Source organism: Chlorocebus sabaeus, chromosome 7 (assembly GCF_047675955.1).
Source record: "Chlorocebus sabaeus isolate Y175 chromosome 7, mChlSab1.0.hap1, whole genome shotgun sequence".
NCBI lineage: Eukaryota > Metazoa > Chordata > Mammalia > Primates > Cercopithecidae > Chlorocebus > Chlorocebus sabaeus.
The window spans coordinates 28089531-28106736 of NC_132910.1; the positions used below are offsets into that span (position 1 = coordinate 28089531).

Sequence of the window (17206 nt, forward strand, 5' to 3'; positions counted from 1 at the left end):
AGAAACACAGGTAGCAATTTTGTGGGGAGGGGGAAATCTTCCTCAACAAAACTAGTTCTGTGTTAAAAAAAAAATTATGAGCTGTAAAAATGCCAAAAGAATAAATATGACAAGCATCACATACCGCTGAATAACTGAAATGCTTGTCCTGTTCTTCAGCAACTGACATTAGCATAGGTGCAGCTGTATGCCTAGTGCTTGCTGAAAAAGATAGTGATAATTTCAGGACATGTAATTCTCAGCTGTCCTGGGGAAAAGCATAGGCATGGAAAGTGCAGCCCACAGGAAAACATGGGAGGGACTTGATCACAGATCCTGCGCTATGAATTTTGAATACTAAAAATTCTGCTTGCAGCGTGTTTTTCTGACCACCACAACCAAGAAGACACAAAAAAGTATAACACTCTTTTTTTTTCCTAAAGGCTTGCATGGTCTTTTACCATAGTCACTCTGTTAATAATAATAGGAAGACAGAAGTCACATTAACTGTGGACAATATTGAAATGTCAGAATAATTTGGAAGGTGGAATTTGGAGGAATGTGCCCTCTGTCCTCCATGGATGCTTATTAGGATCAGTTTTCCTCCATGCTGACATAATTCTCTCTAAATACATGAAATTCAGACTTTACATTAGTGCTTTTGTAAAAACATAAAATGTTCTAATTTATAGAAAAATAGAGATTTTGCACCGTTCAAGTTCTATAAGAGTTTGATGCCTTCATGGATCACAAAGAGACAATAGTTATCATTATTATATACTTCTTTCCTGCTTTCAAACTATTCTCCATTCTTTTTAGCTTCCATTTTAAAGAAAAACACTAGAGGACATCAATCAAACTAAATTCAGACATTCACTTGTTAATTTCAAACATAAAAATTTACTTGTCTGTATAAAAATGGGCAAATGACTTAAATAGACATTTCTCTAAAGATGGCAGACACATGGCCAACAAGCAAGTGAAAAGATGCTCAACACCACTAATCATCAGAGAACTCAAAACCACAATCCACAATGAGATGTTACCTCACACACATTAGGATGGCTGCAATTAAGAAAACGAAAAACAACAAGTGTTGGTGAGGATATGGGAAAATTGGAAATCTTGCACACTATTAGTGGGAATATAAAATGGTGCAGCCATATGAAAAACAGCATGGAGGTCTCAGAGCATTAAAAATAGAACTACCATGATCTGGCAATGCCACTTCTGAGTATATGTCCAAAAGAATTGAAAGCAGGGTCTCCAAGAGATATATTGCACACCCATGTTCATAGCAGCAGTATTTACTATTCACCAAGAGGTGAAAACAACCCAAATGTCTACTCATGACAGATGACTGGATAAAACAAAATGTGGTGTAGCCATACAATGGAATGTCACTCAGCCTTAAAAAGGAAATGCTGCCACATGCTACAACATGACATCATGTGAGGTGAAACAGGCCAGTCACAAAAAGACATACTGTATAATTTCACTTGTATGAAGTGCTTAAAGTAGTCAAATTCATAAAAACACAAAGTAAAATGGTGATTTCCAGGGGTTAGTAGGAGGGGGAAATGGGGAGTTATTATTTAGCGGGTACATAGTTTTAGGTTGCAAGTTGTGAAAGTTCTGGAGATCTGTTTCACAACAGTGTGAACATATTAACACTACTGAACTTAAAAATGGTTAAGATGAAATTTTATGTTGCTTTTTTAACCACAATTTTTTAAAAGTGCTTTTTTAAAAAAAAGCAAAACAAAACAAAGGTGAGACTAATTGCTCTCAAAATCCATTCTTGAATAGTAGGATTCCTGGATACATATCAGTAAGATTCTGGGTGAGCCTCTCACACTGTATTATAAAAGGGACTTGAACAAAGTCTTTTTTTTTTATCCCAGACTTCATTCCTAAAAACACAAAATAATCACCATGGAGAAGCATTCTCAACCAAGCTAAGCATTTACTACTGATATTATCTTTAAAAAGAAAATGCCACTTTAATATAGTCTGTGTAAAGTAAGGTCACACAAACTAAAAATATCATATGAAAGTCTATTGGGCTGGATCTTTAAAGGATAAGTGTTATATTATTGTATGTTTTAGTGATGTCTCCCCCTTTAGAAAAGCCTCAAGATATAATAAATAAAATAAAGGCATCTGAATTAGTCATTAAAACATCAGATTTCAGCTGACTCCACGTCCTCTTAAAGGATGCTGGGTTTAAAAACAGTTTGTATGCTACAGTCTGGAGAGCAGCTGGGCAAAGGAGACGTCACTGTTCAACAGACACTTGCTGAGGGGGTACTTGGTGCCAGGTATTGGGGATGCCAGGATGGATGAGAGAAGGGAAGAGCATCCCCAGCGAATCTCCTTCCTCGGGGTTTCTAATATGCTCATGGGGGAAGCCACCAGGAAGTGCAGAGTGGCTACTCTTCACTATGGAGAGGTTCCTGGTAAAGAAACCATGTTTGAATGAAAGGGACCGGTCATCGGAAGGGAGGGGTTGCATCAGAGAGACAGGTGGGCCCTTTATTTCATCATCTGCATCTATGTATAATAAAGGAAAAATAAAGGCATGAGAAGAGCTAATTTGGTTCTTTGCCATCTTCTTCCACCACACATTCTGCTTGCCTGGCACTTGGATGATCTTGTGGCAAGCCCTGTATTATTGCTCTGATGTGGGACTGAGTCACCGCTCCCTCAGAGGAGTCCGATCCGTGAGATGAAACGTGCCATCTGTGGTCCAGATTCACTCACATAGCCAGTCAGGGAACTGCAGACAGGGAATGTACAAATCACGGTGGGTTCGCTGGAGAGCTTTTTATCCTCACATTAACTCTTGCATAGCAGGCAGTGCCACAGACTCTTTTTTCTTTGTTTTGGTTTGTGGTTTTTTCTCCTTTCGAACACAATAACAAAAGTTTTGCGAATTGTTGGGTTTTTCCTCGGAGTCTAGAGTACAATTGTTTAAATCACCATGTACCATATTTGCTTATTATTGCCAGCCTCTTTCTCGAGACGTAACTGTTTATTAGCTCCTTAGGTGAGCCTCTCCCCCTCCTTTTTATTTTTCATCAGATGAAATGAAAACACTAGGAGAGTGACCAAACGTTGTAAATAAAACCTTCGAATTCAGCAGCCCATGCAAATGCTTTCAAAACAGACCTCCCCCGTGGGGATTACACTGGGAGAGAAGAAGGCAGTGTTATTCTTCCCCAGAGCTGGGAGCTATTTCCTGAAGTAGTCCTAAAAGGGGCTGCAGAAATGTACTGTTTGTTTTTATATCCTGAAGCCTGTCCTCAAAAGCTGCCTTATGTTGCATGGTGTGTACAGGATGTGGGGGCGGTGAGAGGGTTAATAAAAGAAAATGCCTTGTGAACCCAGGCATTCCATGTGACATTTTCCTGTAGGAATTTATGCCTGTCGAGTACTAGTTTAACTTGGGTCTTCCTGTGAGCAGCCAGGGAGGACAGTGTGCAGTTTCTGGGGGGAGGAAAGGAGGTCCTCCTTCCTTTTAAGTGCTTTTCTCATCTATGTAAGGAACATTGGGCTGCATGCTTGCCTCTTTCTTCAGAACTGTAACCCTCCTGTCTGTGTGCTGTTCCAGGTCACTCAGTTGTTCAGAAACAGGCCAAGAAGAGATGCCGCTGCTCTTCCACCATCCCACCCCTCGTTGGGGTGGTTCAGGTTGCAAAGCCATTGGTGATTCCTCTGTTCCTAGTGAATGTCCTGGAACCCCGGACCATCAGAGGCAAGCCAGCAGAACACCCTGCCCCAGGCCACCACTGGCAGGAACGCAAGGGCAGCTCACAGACACCAGGGCTGCACCCCTGACCCCACTTGGCACCCCTCTACCTTCAGCTGTTCCCTCTGGCTACTGCTCACAGGATGGTCAGACAGGGCGACAGCCTCTCCCGCCCTACACCCCTGCCATGACCCACAGAAGCAATGGTCACACCCTGACCCAGCCTCCCGGTCCAAGAGGCTGTGAGGGTGATGGCCCAGAGCATGGGGTAGAAGAGGGAACGAGGAAGAGGGTCTCACTGCCTCAGTGGCCACCGCCTTCTCGAGTGAAGTGGGCCCACGCAGGCAGAGAGGACAGCCTTCCTGAGGAATCTTCACCCCCTGAGTTTGCAAACCTGAAGCACTATCAAAAACAGCAGAGTCTTCCAAGTTCGTGCAGCACTTCTGACCCAGACACGCCTCTTGGGACCACGGGCACTCCAGGGAGGATCTCCCTCCGAATATCTGAATCCGTCCTGCGGGACTCCCCGCCACCTCGCGAGGATTATGAAGATGAAGTGTTTGTGAGGGATCTGCATCCCAAGGCCACGTCCAGCCCCACGTTTGAAACTCTTCCCCCACCCCCACCTCCTCCACCGAGTCAGGAAACCCTGGTGTATAGCATGGATGACTTCCCTCCACCTCCTCCCCACGCAGTGTGTGAGGCACAGCTGGACAGTGAGGATCCTGAGGGGCCGCGCCCCAGGTGAGTGAGCAGACTGGGCAGGTTTCCTTCACTAACAGGAGAGTGTGATGCCCCAGGTGGCCCAGGTCCTTCTGCTGGCCACAGAAGAGACCTGGCATGGAGATGTTTCTATACAGCTCAGCTCAGGACAGTATTCATCTGTTTGCCTCAGGAGGTAGTTGGACCAGTGTCATTGGGTACCGAGGAGTCAGGGTGGCAGAAACGAAAGCTGGAACCCAAGGGGCACATTTCACTTCTGGAGACAGGATAGGCTCAGGCGGTCCTCCTCCCTGGCCGAGTTCTGAATCAGTTAGGAAATAAGACAAAAGAGGAGGGCATATAGAAGACAAAAACATCACTTTTATTACTGACAGAGCTAACATGAAAGAATATGGCTTCAGATTGTAAGTGGGTCCCTTGATACTGAACCCCCAAGTTAAACAGGTTTACCTACTTCATCAAAGGTCATGCTAGACACACAAATACACATAGATATTATTATACACAGCCGTGAGGCAGCCTCAGTCTCGAAAGAAAAGAGACTGGGATGTGAACGCTGAGCTTCTCTTTCCAAAATCACTCCATGTCCATAGGAATAAAGAGTAGGGCTCAAGGTCAGTAATGTTTAGGGAAAACCTCTTGGAAGCTAGGAAAATGAGAAAGAAGCATTCCCCAACACATAGTCCCTAGAACAAGTGATCTCTCAAAACACCAAAAAAACACATTGCCTGACAGCACCTTTGGAGTAGCTTTCTTTAAACACCGCAAGAGTGACTTATTACCACTACCCCCTGTTAATTTAACCTAGACCTTTCAGAAATCTCTGGAATCTAACAGCAACATTCACCCAAACTGAATTCCTATTCCATCTTCCTCAGGAGATGACAACCTCCTGACCAGCTGCTGGGCTCAGGAGGCCCTTTAGAGTGCTGTGGTTTTCAAAAGACGGGGTTGACCTCAGAAATGTGACTATCTCACCCCACTCCTATGTATATATCTATGTATGTTTGTGTGTCTAGCATGAACTGTGACTAGGTAGGTAAATGTTTTTGATTTAGGGGTTCGGTATCCGGAGACCCACTTACAATCAGAAGCCATATTCTTTAACATTAGCTCTGTCAGTAAGATGTGGAAAATGTGGAAGATGTGGAAAGCTACAACCCTGATGTGGAAAGCTTCTCCCTCAGTCTTCCTCCACCCTCTTATCATCACCCTTCTCTTATCACTCTCTCTTTCTCTCTCTCTCTTTTTTTAATATCCCTGGCAGCTCCAACAAACTTTCTAAAGTGACAATTGCAAGGGAAAGGCACATGCCTGGTGCAGCCCATGTGGTAGGTAGTCAGACACTGGCTTCCAGACCCCAAACTTCTATCAAGGGTTCAGAGGCTGAGTCCACACCACCCTCCTTCATGAGTGTTCACCCCCAACTTGCTGGGTCTCTTGGTGGGCAGCCAGCACCCATCCGGACTCAAAGCCTTACCCATGATCCAGTCAATGGAACTCAGGGTTTAGAAAAGAAAGTCAATTCTGATCCTCAGAAGAGCTCAGAAGACATTAGAACAGAGGCTCTGGCCAAGGAAATTGTCCACCAAGACAAATCTCTGGCAGACATTTTGGATCCAGATTCCAGGCTGAAGACAACAATGGACCTGATGGAAGGTTTGTTTCCCCGAGATGTGAACTTGCTGAAGGAAAACAGTGTAAAGAGGAAGGCCATACAGAGAACTGTCAGCTCTTCAGGATGTGAAGGCAAGAGGTAAGTCCCTGATGATGTCTTCAGAGAGACTTACAATCGAACTCCTTCCAGGGGATGATGATAAGTCTAGGACTAGTTGCCTGATGTTTTCCTACTTCCACAGCTCCTGACCCAAGAGTGCCATTTTTATCTCAGTCTTGGAGGAATGGCTCTGGGAGGAAGGATGCGGGACAGATAATGCAACAACAAAGAAAGTAATAGTAATAATGATAATAACTGCAATTAATACCCATTTTTCACGTGTCAAGCATTGTATTTATTTATATCAACATTATTTAATTTTCACAAGAACTTGCTGAGGTAGCTACCAATTTTATCTCCATTTACAAATGAGGAAACTGAAGTACAGAGGAATTAAGACCATGCTCACCAAGGTCATTGAACATGTGAATGATAGCACCTGGATTTGATCACAGCCCCATGACTGTGTCTGTGTCCAGCAATTACACAGCGTCCCCAGCTCAGTGAAGGTGTACTTGTCCGTTCTGTATCAGAGCTGCTCTGGCAGAGAGGCCCTCAGGGCTCGGTGCTGAGAAAGGAGCAAGTAGAAGTGGTGAGCGTGGCCAACGTCTTGCCAAGACTGAGAGGGGAAGGGCTTTGTAAGGAGGAGAGCCTAGAGAAATAAGTTCATGTATTACAGTGACCCTTACCTCTGAGGCATTAAGGTGGGTGTTGGCACAAATCCTGAAAATCAGGAAAGGTCTGAGTAGGGGTGCACTCTCTGGTTTGGCCCAGTCCGTGAGCCTCTACTTCTGAAGCTCCTTGAACCAGCCATGTAACTAACACGTGCCCCAGTGTGCAGTTCGTGTTTTTGATGCTTTTCATTTCTCCTGGGTTACTGCAGTATTTTCTTGCATGTTTTATTTCCTTAAAAGACTACTATGAGAAAGATTGAGTAGCTTTCATTTTCTCTTTAATTTTCAGTGAAATCTTTGTGGATTGACAGTCTGGGACTCAGCAGTTAGTGGCTTCCAGACTAAATAAAAACAGAACATTTTATCCAAATTTAGGATTGCATTTTAAAAATTTCCAACTGATCCTAACTAAATTACTAACAGGAACACCACGTTTCATTTTGTGGAGGAGAGAGAAAGGAAAGAGCTGTGTGATACTTACAAGCTATTTGTCATGTTGTCAGAAGCTCTTCTGATTCAAGGCCTTAACTGTCACCTTGTCCATTCCCCCGCTTTTATTTTCAGATTTGGGAAATAGACTAATTGAGGTGAAGTGATTTATCCAGGGTCATGTCTTTAGCAAACACATACTGAGCACCTGCAATGTGCAAAGCAATCCACTGGGTACTATGGGGACCCCAAAGATACTATTTTTGTGGATGTGCCAGTCAGTTCGCCATGGGTGGTTGCAGTATGGTCATTCTGTTCTCTGACCACTGGCTGTAGAAGGACCAAAGTAACATCCTTAGCAAAGTATTTCCTAGCGTCACATGTTTACTCCATCAGTTTAGAAGCAGAATGGTCATGTAGCTTTTGCAGCACGGAGATCTTCCTGGGGATTTAAAAAATAAATAAATAAAAGGCATGCGCCATCTCCTGGTGGAAATAAGCATTGTCCTGTTGGGCGTGAGATGGCCAGTAGCCATTGTGAGGGTTTGGTCAGATGCCAGAGAATCCCATTTGTAATGCGGCGGACATATCTGAAAACAAAAATGTATTAGAAAATATTTTCCCTGTCTTTCAATTAACTGGATTAAATGTGGTCATTGTTGCTTACTGGGACAGTTATCAAGCGGGAAACTAGTAAAGATGATTTTTGTGTGTGTGGTTCCTTATTTCATAGTAAAATGGTGGGCTAGATGTTAAATAATATCACCAGATTGAATAAAGTTCCTCTCCAAGAGAATCTTACTTCCATAGAGTTATTTATTCAGTGGGTAGAATATGAATTATAGGCTGAAAGGCAATTCAAATGTGGTAAAACAGAGAACACTAGATAGCAGGTTTCTCAATTCCGAGTTTTTTCTTCAGCCTTGAAACATCCCTATTATATTATCAATGAGTAGATTTTATATCTTGTATTAGTTCACTGCAGACCAGCAAACTGCAGATTTCCCAGGCTTATATGGGACAGCAGGCATACTTGAGAAGGAAAATTTTTGTGTGTTCAAGCAACAATACATAGTAGGCACTGGAAAGATTACATAGGAAATAATTGACCTAAAACCTGAGGTTTGTGCAGCACCTTGAAAATACTTTCACATTGATTGAGTCATGGTTCCACACTGCCTTTCTCTGAAATAAGGAGTCAGTATCGTTCTTACATGAATCACAAAAGCAGAGAGGTTTGCCTGGCTTCAACAGCCTTGTACATAGTAATCACTCATTACTTAACAGTTACTAGCTTATCCTAATTTCTGGGAAAGAAATGAAATAGAATTGTCACGCGCTTCTGAATGGACTGACGTCTGCAGTGAAACAAAGCCTCTGGCATGCTCTGTGTGGCTGTACTTTGTGCTCTTTCTGGCCCAGGAATGAAGACAAGGAAGCAGTGAGCATGTTGGTCAACTGCCCTGCCTACTACAGTGTGTCTGCTCCCAAGGCTGAGCTGCTGAACAAAATCAAAGAGATGCCAGCAGAAGTGACTGAAGAAGAGGAACAGGCAGATGTCAATGAAAAGAAGGTAAATAAAGAATGGGATGCCCTTATTCTGCTTTCCCCAGAAAAATCGACAAAGTCCACGTAATCAGCGTGGTGACTGGGCCTCTTGAGGCAGGTGGGGAAAGGACCTGTCGCATCACCAAATTGCACCAAAATCATTAGACTTTTTGGATTTACATGGCACTTTAACCAATTTCCTCTTAGCTTTTCTGCGAGTAGGCAGGGCAGGTAAGCTACTGTCCTTTTCATTTTTACAAATAACAGAAGTGAAACTTAGAGGGATTATTTCTTAGAAGTCTCATAGCCAGGACTTGAACCCAAGTACCTAGCCTCCTAATCCAGCACCAGGACCCTGACACTGTTCTCAGCTGCTGTTTGGCCAGTGCCAACGTGTGTGTAATTTTCATGTTTCATGGTCAAAAGGAAAATGTAAAAATCTAGAAACTTTTTTAGGGAAGGAGGCCAATTGTCAAATGATACTTCTGAGAAAAAGTAATATTAACTTTTATATCTTCCCCAGCCCTCTTTGCAGGACTTCAGTGAATAGCTTGAAAGTGCAGGGCTGGAATCTAGTTGTTAGCATTTGATACTCCTACAGAGATTTCAAATGTTAGACACTTAAAAAATGACCGTGGTGCTGCTGCTGTCTTCCCACATGCCATGGAGATCTAAACTGGGCTGTATCTGCAGGGGAGAAAGTTCTCGCCATTCCACTTTCTCTATAGCACCAGAGGGGCTGCCTTCTGCTGTGCTTGCAGCTCTCTGTGCAGCTCGGACGTGCGTGCTGCAAAGGAAAGCTTGCTTGCTTCTTTCTGAGCCTGGAATGTAAGTGGTTTTCAGTGATCCTGATTCCAGGAGAAGCTTTCTAAGGTGATTTGATTTCATTTGCTCTACAATGTGTCCCAAGCTGTCTTGTCTGTTGGAATGAAACCACAGGATACAGACCCGAGGAGCAGAGGGTAATTGGACAGGAGGGATCTTTGCAGCACCTCTGGCTCATGGCTAACATGCTGATGCAACCATTGTAGTAGCAAGTTCCCTGCTAGCCCAAAGTTTTCCTATGTACGGACTTGTCATTGTATACCCCTGATATATACCTGCCCCAGCACAGCTAAGCACTTCATTTAACGGGTCCCCTGATTGCAAATAAGACCACTTGGCTTTTGGTCTGTCTATATTTATCCCATAGAGAGAGCTATGTATACACCCTTACATGTACCAGGTTGCCATGGAATCTTTAACTGAACGTTTTACACAATTTTTTTGTTTTCTGCCTGTGGGCATACCTGCTTGACAGTTGCAGTGTGGGAAATACTCATTGCTTTTCCTCCCTAATTTTTAAGTGTTTTTTTTTTTCTAACTTTTTAGAATCAGGGATATAGGCAGGTTTGTTCCAAAGGTATACTGCATGATCCTGAGGCTTGCTGTATGATTGTATGCATCATCCAGGTAGTGAGCATAGTACCCATAGTAGTTTTTTAACCTTTGTCCCTTTTCCTTCCTCCCCTTCTTTTATTCCCCAGTGTCTGTTGTTCCCATATTTATGTCCATGTGTACCCAATTAACTGTTTTCCCATCACTTTGAATGATCACCCTCTCACACTAAGCATTATGTGGCAGAAAGTATTTTTTGATTGAGAATATGAAGAAAGAGAGAATTAATTCATCCTCACAGGAAATAATATTAGGTAGCATGTATTTCATTTCAAGTGCGGGCTATGTGTTTGGTTTTCTTTTCAACACAATGCTGTACTATCTTATTTGCACAAAACTTCTCTGACACTTGTACGGCAACATTTTATGCTAATCAGAATTAGAGGGCTGGCGTCACACAGTTAATAGATGCTAAAGTCAGATCTAACCTTATGTGTTTCTGACCCTAAAGCTTGCTAAAAATTGCTCCCAGGTCAGCTACCTTTAAGCCTTGCTGCCCTGGGAACTGAGCTAAACTGGAGGTTCTCTGGGTATAACTAACCAGAGCTAGAGTTTGAGATTAAAACCAGTTAAAACCCATTTTAAACCAAAAATATGAGAACAGCAGTGTCTGTGACTTGAGGACTGAGGAGTTTTGAGTCATTTGGAGTGCCTTTTTGGGGAGTCACGGGCTTAGGGAGACAAAACCCCACTCAGGGTGAAAGGGATCCTAGGGAGAGGAAATGTCACAGCCACATAACCAGGGCCTGGCACCTAGCACGTGCTCAATAAACATTTGTTTCATGAAGTTATAAAGTGCAAAACTCCCAGGTTGAATTTTACCGTTTAACTGAAGAAAAATATCCAGAAGGCCACTGTGGAAAGGTTCTAGGATTAGAGTCTATGGCCTTGCTATCCTGAACACATCTGATCTCAGAAAGTGACCAGCGTCGGGCCTGGTTAGTACTTGGATGGGACATCATGGAATTAGAATTCAGAAGAAAAAAAAAAATCTGGAAGTTAAGCAACTAGCTTGACCTTTCTTGACCCTTTTTTCTTTATAAAATGGAAGTGGTAATGATCTCTCACATAATAGTTGTGGGGTCAAATTAATTGATGGATATTAATGTGCTTTTTAAGCCTCAGGGTGTAAGAGCATATCATATCTTATTAGAGAAGTGTTAAAGGCAATGTCATATAAGTATGCAAATGTTGATGGCATCTGATATCTTTCGTGTTAAGATGTTCAGTGAGAAGGTGCCTTATTGCCAACAAGGCTAGGAACTTTCCTAAATCAGACTCTTACAAGGAAAAACAGCTCACATTTGTTTTCTCTCTTCACTGTGGAAAATGTTGCCCACAGCACCAGGGGGATGATACCCACTTGCCCCGTGGGCTTATCTGGCTCTTCAGGGAGAAAGAAAGATGAGAAAATGCTATTTAGTTAACAAGGCCTCCACGTCCAGTTAGAATTTCCTTTGGTTCCTTCTTCCTTCAGTCCTGTCTTCTAGGGCTGCAAGTGGCCTGAGGGTTTGCATCATTTTGTGAGTGTAAAATGTTAGGCTCATAAACACTTAGTGAGAACACGCCTTCTCTGTTTCAGACACTGTGCTCTGCCTTGGGCATACAAACATGAATCAGACACTGTGTCTGCTCTCCTGGAACTCTGGACTGGCAAGGGAGGTGGATTATTTTAGTATACATTATTGATCTTCTGACAGACACATGGACTGTGCTGGGGGAGCCCAAAGGAGCAGTTCCTAACTCAAGAGAGTAGAGTCAGGTTTTACCTCCTCCAGGAAGATAAAACCTGAGATCACCATTGAAGAATGTATCGACGGGAGTCAGAAGAAAAAGGACATTTGAGACAAAAGGAGAAGCGTAGGGAGAAACTGAAAGATACGAAAAAGCATAAAATGTGTATGGTAAAGAAGGGTGGTGCTTCAAGTAGTTTGATATTTTGGAATGTAACAAGGGCTCATGATTAAATAAAAAATCACCAAATTTAGGCCAGGCACAGTGGCTCATGCCTCTAATCCCAATACTTTGGGAGGCCAAGGCAGGAGGATTTCTGGAGCTCAGGAGTTAAAGACCAGCCTGAGCAATATAGTGAAACCCTGTCTCTACCAAAAATATAAAAAATTAGCCAGGTGTGTTGGTGCATGCCTGTAATCCCAGCTACTCGGAAGGCTAAGGCAGGAAAATTGCTTGAATCCAGGAGGCAGAGGTTGCAGTGAGCTGAGATCATGCCACTGCACTCCAGCCTGGTGACAGAGCGAGACTCCATCTCAAAAAAAAAAAAAAAAAAAATTAAAAAATTAGCTGAGCATGGTGGCACACACCTGTGGTCCCAGCTACTTGGGAGGCTGAGGTGGGAGAATCGCTTGAGCCCAACAGGCAGAGGCTGCAGTGAACCAAGATTGTGCCACTCCAATCCAGCTTCAGTGACAGAGTGAGACCCTGTCTCAAAAAAAAAAAAAAAAAAAAAAATTACCAAATTTAGAAAATAACAAAGAAGGGCCACAAACAGTGTGAGATGAGGCTGGAAGGGTTCACAAGAGCCAGCAAGTCATAAGGTCATGTAGGGTTTTGTGTGAAATGCTGAAGTTTGGATTTTATCATATGACAATGGAGAACGCTTTGAGATTTAGTTTGTTGTAATACTACAAGTATGAACTTGTAGTTTATAAATGTGTAATTGAATTTTCATCAGTATCACCTACATTTACATATCTGGTTTGGAAACACAAAGTTTTAAATAAGTGATGTTGTTGAAAACATGTTAATATATTCAGCAAAATGCAGTTTTCTTCCTGAAATACAAAAAGCTTTTCTAATGATGGTTTAGAAAAATGAAACTTGGTCAATATCCATTCTCCAATATTATTTTGAGGTAGAATGTAGCCTTTGACCAACTTTTGCAAAGTAATAATTTGTTATTTAATATTTAAAGTTATTAATAACAAGATATATATCTAGGCTAGGAACTAGAGTCTTGGTTTACTAATAACTATTTTATAAATTAAAAATAACACTTTAGTTTTACTTTGATATTTCTATTTATATATCCTAAATGATGAATAATAATATTCCAAGTAAATGTAAGTGTCAGTTAAAATATGATGCTTTCATTGTCTGAACTTCTGATATACATAAAACTAAAGACAGTGTAAATAATCAGAGCTGTCAATTTTTTGGCTAAAGCCTGCCTTATTATTAAGCAAAATTCTGCTTAAACCAATCACATGATTCCCTATTCTGAAGGCCAACAGGCTTTGGCTTCAGACACTTAGAGGAATGTTTCAAAAGGCAAAAGGAATCTGTTGTTCCTCTGAGTCAGCTTTTCTCAGGAGATCACTGGTTCTCAGCTGCCCATTCCTGCTGCTCTTCCTTCATTCCTGAAGTTCCAGCTCTCCCTCTGGTCTGTCTTCCTTTCCGTATTTATTTTAGAATAGGTCTGCTGATAACACATTCTTTTAGTTTTCTCCATCTAGGAATGTCTTTATTCTTCTGTCACCCTTGAAGGGCATTTTCGATGGATGTGGAATTCTGGGTTGACACTTTTCTTTCAGTACTTAACAAATGTTCACTTTCCTCTTGCTTCCATGGTTTCTAATGAAAAATGCACAGTCCTTTAAATATTGGCTCCTCCTGTATGCAGTGTGTTGTTTTCCTCTGGCCACTCTCTTTAGTCTTTAGCATTTTGATTATGATGTGGACGGACTTAGTTTTGAGTTGATTGTATTTGGGGTTTGCTGAGCCTCTTGATTCTGTAAATTTATGTCTTTCACAAAATTCTGGAAGTTTTCAGCCATTCTGTCTTCAAATATTCTTAATGCATTAATCTCTTTTCCTTCTCCCTCCAGGACTTTAGTGACTAGTGACACAGTATTTCAATGACGGTTCATGTTGTCCCACAAGCTCCGTTCATTTTTTTTTTTTAATCTGTTTTCTTTCAGTCCTTCAGATTGGATAATTTCTATTGGTCTGTTTTCAAGTTCACTGACTCTCCTATCTCCATTCTGCCAGTTATTTTTTTTTTAATTTCAAATATTATAGTTTTCAGTTCTAAAATTTACATTTAAAAAATAGTTTCTATTTCTTTGCTGAGAACGTCTCTCTTTTCAAAGTTGTTTTAAAGACTCGTATAGAGGCTGGGCACAGTGGCTCATGCCTGTAACCCAGCACTTAGGGTGGCCGAGGCAGGCAGATCCCTTGAGTCTAAGAGTTCGAGACCAGCCTGGCCAACATGGTGAAACCTCGTCTCTACAAAAAAAAAAAAAAAAAAAGAAAAGAAAAAATTAGCCAGGGGTGGTGGTATGTGCCTGTAATCCCAGCTACACAGGATGCTGAGGTGGGAGGATCACCTGAGCCTGGGGGGTCGAGGCTGCAGTGAGCTGTGATTACGCCACTGAGCTCCAGCCTGGGCAACATTTGGCAATCCCAACATCTGGGTTATCTCAGCATTAGCATCTGTTCATTGCCTTTTTCCCTGAGAATTGGTCACCATTTCACTGGTTCTTTGTATACTGGGCAATTTTTGTATTGTATTTTGAACATTTTGAATATTATGCTGTGAGACTGAGTTCTGTTAGAATCCTTTAGAGAATTTCTTTTTGTTATGCTTTAGTTTTAGGAGGCAGTCAACCTAGTTAGGTTTAGCCCGCAGGTTCTGTGTTACCCTTGGGTGGTAGTTCCAATGTCAATTCCATTTTCAGGGCCACTGCTATATTGTACCAGTCTGTCCCACGTGTGCCTCTTGCAGACTCGAGTGTCATTTCTCAAAGCCTTTGCTGTGCTGCTGTGGCTATAACCACAAACGTGTAGGCTGAAGCTGTGCCGAGGACTTGTGTCTGCTCCTGCACAAAATGAGGGCATCTTCTTGCTCAGCTCTCTCCTGTCCAGTGTTAGCCCCACACTCTCTGGCTGGAGAGAGGGGCTTTCCTGGTGTTCTGTGCTGCTGTGCAGTTCTGCATGACCGGGACCACCCTCACTGGAAAAGAGGGAAAGATAATGGGGATTCTCCTCACAGTCTTTGGACAGCAGGGTCTCATTTTCCCAGTTCCTCTGGCCAGAGGGAAGAGTTTTCTCTTGGGGTTTGAGAACCTGTGCCCCGCTGTGCAATGCAGCTCTGAGTGCAGCCACCCTTGGGGACAGAGCTGGGAGAAAAGAGAAAAGAGAGCAGGTTGGAAAAGGACAGGATTTCCTCTACACTCTAGCTCACAGAGGCCCCTTTCCTAGACCTCTGGCTTTAAAGGCAGGGTTTTTGCTACTGTAGCCTCTGAGCAGCTCTGCACTGGGCCTGTCCTTGGGTCAGAGCTACAACATCAAGGACAGAAAACAGGAAACTCACTCACCCCCATTATGGGTTGCACTTCAAGCTTGACTGCCTTCCCCCATCACTGCTATGGTGAACTTTTCAGAGTCCTCTTCAGAATCTAGAGATTTTAATTGTGATAAGTAGGAAAGGCTGCAGTGGGCTGGTGCTGTCTTGGCCCCCACAGCCCCAGGGTTTGTGACAGAGTCATTTTAGAGAAGTCATTCTGGCAGCTGCGTGTGGAGTAGGACAGGAGGAGGGTGCACGTGGGGGTCTCATAGCCCTCTGGGAAAGTAGTGATATGGGTCTCAGGGCCAGTGCAGTAGGATCCGTGAGAAACAGGGCCATTAAAAAAAGAGTAGGAGTAAGATGGGCAGAACCTAGTGACAGATTAGATGCGGAAAATGGGAAAGAGAAAGAGTCAAGGATGACTCGCAAGCCCCAGGCCTAGCTAACTGTCAGAACTCAAACAGAAAAGTGGGAGGCCATTCGGGGGAGAGGAGATGATGAGTTTAGTTAAATTTGAAGAGATTTAGTATTGTTTCTAGTGGGTTATCAAAGATCCCTGCTAACTGCAACCAAGAGACCTTGAGTAGATTGGGTGGCTTTCTGGCCATAAGCCTTCCTGAGAGGAAATCGTAAAGAACCATTGCTGATAGAGAATGTGCTGGAGAACATCTGAAATGGCAGCCAGGTCCCTGTGATCCTTCTGCTTTAATAAGTTACACAACATGGGATGGAGCTGTGATCCAGTTGCTGTCACTAGGACAGAAACTGCCTCTGCCTCACTGAGGGTGAAATTCAGCTAAAGAAAGCAGAAATGGCTGCTGCAGCCTTCATCCTTCCTTTTAAGACTAAAGAAAGAAAGATACCAGCAAAGCCTATATGGTAGAAATGGCTTTATCTCATCCTAGTTTTTACAAGCTAAGCTGAATTCCACTCTATTCCTGAATCCCAACCACTTGGCTAGTAGTCCTGAATTACTCTTAAGACGGAGACACACAGAGGCCAACTGTGTGTGTAGAGTGATGTTACTGGTGACGTGGTCTTGTCAGGGGAAGGTGTATTCCCCCTACAGACATCTATCTAATATGAGTGGTGTGTCATCTTCAAATTGTTGTCTAATCTTACGACTGCACAAAAAATAATTAGAATGTGTATAATACTTTCATATTTTCCAAAGTGATTGCATCAGCCTTCAACTCTTCAAACTTCTGGCATCCATTTCAACATTCATGTCTCAAGAAGTCGAATTTCTAGAAAATGCTTTTGAAAAACTCAATAGTGGAAAGAAACAAGGCTTTTCTTTTTATCCTCAGGGCTTTATTTATATTATGACTTCTTTTGAAACTAATATCATATGTTGTGATTTCCGCCAGCCTTGTGTGAGCCTCATAGTATTCTTATGAGCTATTTTAATATAGGGATGAAAGCCAGATGATCTGCATTTAAGCCTGGCTCTGTCACTTACCAGCTGTGTGGCCTTGAACAAGTTAAATAACCTCTATCCTCCTCACTTTCCTCATCAGTAAATGGGGATAATAATAATACCTCTCTCAGCGGGTTGTTGCAAGTAGTAATTGAATAGTGAAACACTTAAATGGTGTCTGGCATAGAGAAAGAGCTGACATTATTATTAGTTTTCAGCAGGT

At 42.6% G+C, this 17206-nt stretch overlaps 1 protein-coding gene across 4 annotated transcripts in view; it reads left to right on the plus strand.

Annotated features, from left to right (window-relative positions):
* SHROOM3 (shroom family member 3) overlaps positions 1 to 17206 on the plus strand; it is a 345976-nt gene that overhangs the window by 315991 nt on the left and 12779 nt on the right. For all 4 annotated transcript variants that reach the window (XM_073017420.1, XM_037988966.2, XM_007998951.3 and 1 more), the window contains 3 exons: positions 3593 to 4474; positions 5721 to 6209; positions 8696 to 8846. In XM_073017420.1, coding sequence (XP_072873521.1) covers positions 3593 to 4474; positions 5721 to 6209; positions 8696 to 8846 — 1522 coding nt within the window. The remainder of the gene's footprint in view (positions 1 to 3592; positions 4475 to 5720; positions 6210 to 8695; positions 8847 to 17206) is intronic.